Source organism: Grammomys surdaster, unplaced genomic scaffold (genome assembly GCF_004785775.1).
Source record: "Grammomys surdaster isolate TR1022 unplaced genomic scaffold, NIH_TR_1.0 164, whole genome shotgun sequence".
NCBI lineage: Eukaryota > Metazoa > Chordata > Mammalia > Rodentia > Muridae > Grammomys > Grammomys surdaster.
The window spans coordinates 2,170,903-2,172,748 of NW_021604612.1; the positions used below are offsets into that span (position 1 = coordinate 2,170,903).

The 1,846-nt window shown below is 52.3% G+C and overlaps 1 protein-coding gene across 1 annotated transcript in view; it reads left to right on the forward strand.

Annotated features, from left to right (window-relative positions):
- Positions 1-1,846, forward strand: part of Acacb (acetyl-CoA carboxylase beta) — a 106,661-nt gene that overhangs the window by 17,137 nt on the left and 87,678 nt on the right. The window contains exon 2 of the mRNA XM_028765407.1: positions 825-1,483. Coding sequence (XP_028621240.1) covers positions 834-1,483 — 650 coding nt within the window. The 5' untranslated portion in view covers positions 825-833. The remainder of the gene's footprint in view (positions 1-824; positions 1,484-1,846) is intronic.

Sequence of the window (1,846 nt, forward strand, 5' to 3'; positions counted from 1 at the left end):
TGTGTGTGTGTGTGTGTGTGTGTGTATTCCTAAATAACTACATACAACCTATTCAGTCTGTCTAATGTTGTGTGTGTTTTCAGGGCTGATCATTTGGCATGCTCTTCCCCCAGGAAGATTGTTTCTCCTGTTCCCAGAATCCTTAGCTGCCTGTAATTCTTTGTGTCGGATTGTGGCCTGATGTCTCTCCCCTGATCTGTTTATTTTTATTTTATTCGTACGAATGTCTTGCCTGCACGTGTACCACATGTATGCCCGGCACCTTCTGAGGTCAGAGGAGGGCATGGGACCTCCTGGAACTGGAATTAGAGATGATTGTGAGGTGCCATGCAGGCACTAGGAATTGGAGCCAGGTCTTCTGCAAGAGCAGCCAGTGCTCTGAGCTGCTGAGCCATCTCTCCAGCCCCAAGAGTCTATCCTCCATTCCTGGTTTGAGTCTGGGAAGACCAAGGTTGAAAAACTTGTGTTTAATGAGAATCTTCTGTGCCTCATTGCGTGGTGGAGGCAGACAGGCAAGAGAGCAAGAGACCCACCCTGTGACAGCAGACCCTCCCCCTCGGCCATGTTTTTCCTGCTTGCTTCCTGGCACCGTTTCACTTAGGATCACAAAAGAACTCTGGGATCATACATTCACCCCACAGCATATACCCACATCTAGCTTAGCAACATGCCCTGGGCCACGGGCACGGGAAGCGCTGAGGTCAGGAGAACCCCATCTCTCCTCATTGTACTTCCTCCAGTACAAGGGACCCCAATAGCCTTGCCCCACGTGCTGTGTTAGAAGTCTGTTGATCATAACTATAAATTCTCTCTTCCCTTGACAGGCAGTCTGAATGGTCTTGCTTCTCTTTCTGACTTGCCTGGTTTTCTCCTGCCTGACCTTTTCCTGGTTAAAAATCTGGAGGAAGATGACAGACTCGAAGCCACTCACCAACAGTAAGATGGAAGCGAGCCTCCTTTCAAGTGAGGGGTCCCTTTCAGCCTCAGAGCCATCAGAGGAGCAGCTACAGGACCATGGCGTCTGCAGCTGTCTGTCGTCAGCTCCTGACCGGGAGGAGCCGGCCTCCCACAGAGGTCCCAGAGATGCCAGTCAGCAGAACTCCACGCCAAGCTCGTACCAGAAGCCTCCGAGGAACCCACTGTCTTCCAATGACGCCTGGCCCTCCCCAGAACTCCAAACCAACTGGATAGCAACCCCCGGCTCAGAGGTTCCAGATGCCAATGGATTGTCCTTCCCAACCAGGCCTCCGAGCCAGAGAACCGTATCCCCCTCCAGAGAGGACAAGAAGCAGGCACACATCAAGAGGCAGCTGATGACCAGCTTTATCCTGGGCTCCCTGGATGACAACTCCTCTGACGAGGACCCTGGCGCTGGCTCCTTCCAGAACTCCTCCCGGAAGGGCAGCAGGGCTAGCCTGGGCACCCTGTCCCTGGAGGCTGCTTTGAACACAACTGATCCTGAGTCTCACACACCTACTATGAGGTAATGGGTCTTCTCTTTATACTGGGAGTTAGAGTAAGATTTGTATCTCTGGTTGGGGTGAGATTTGCGTCCTTCATTGGCCCCTCCCTCCAATCTTCTAGCACATGTGCGTTAGAGGCCATGTTGAAGAGCAGAAGGCAAAGCCTGACTTCTTTGCTTCCTGTTCCCTCCTTCCAGAATTACTGATTGTGCACCTGCTTTGTGCACCTGTGTACACCTGCTGTGCACACCTGCTGTTTGCACCTGCTATGTACACCTGCTGTGTACACCTGCTGTGTGCACCTCCTGTTTGTACCTGCTGTGTGCACCTGTGTATACCTGCTGTTTGTACTTGCTGTGTGCACCTGCTGTGTGCACCTGTGT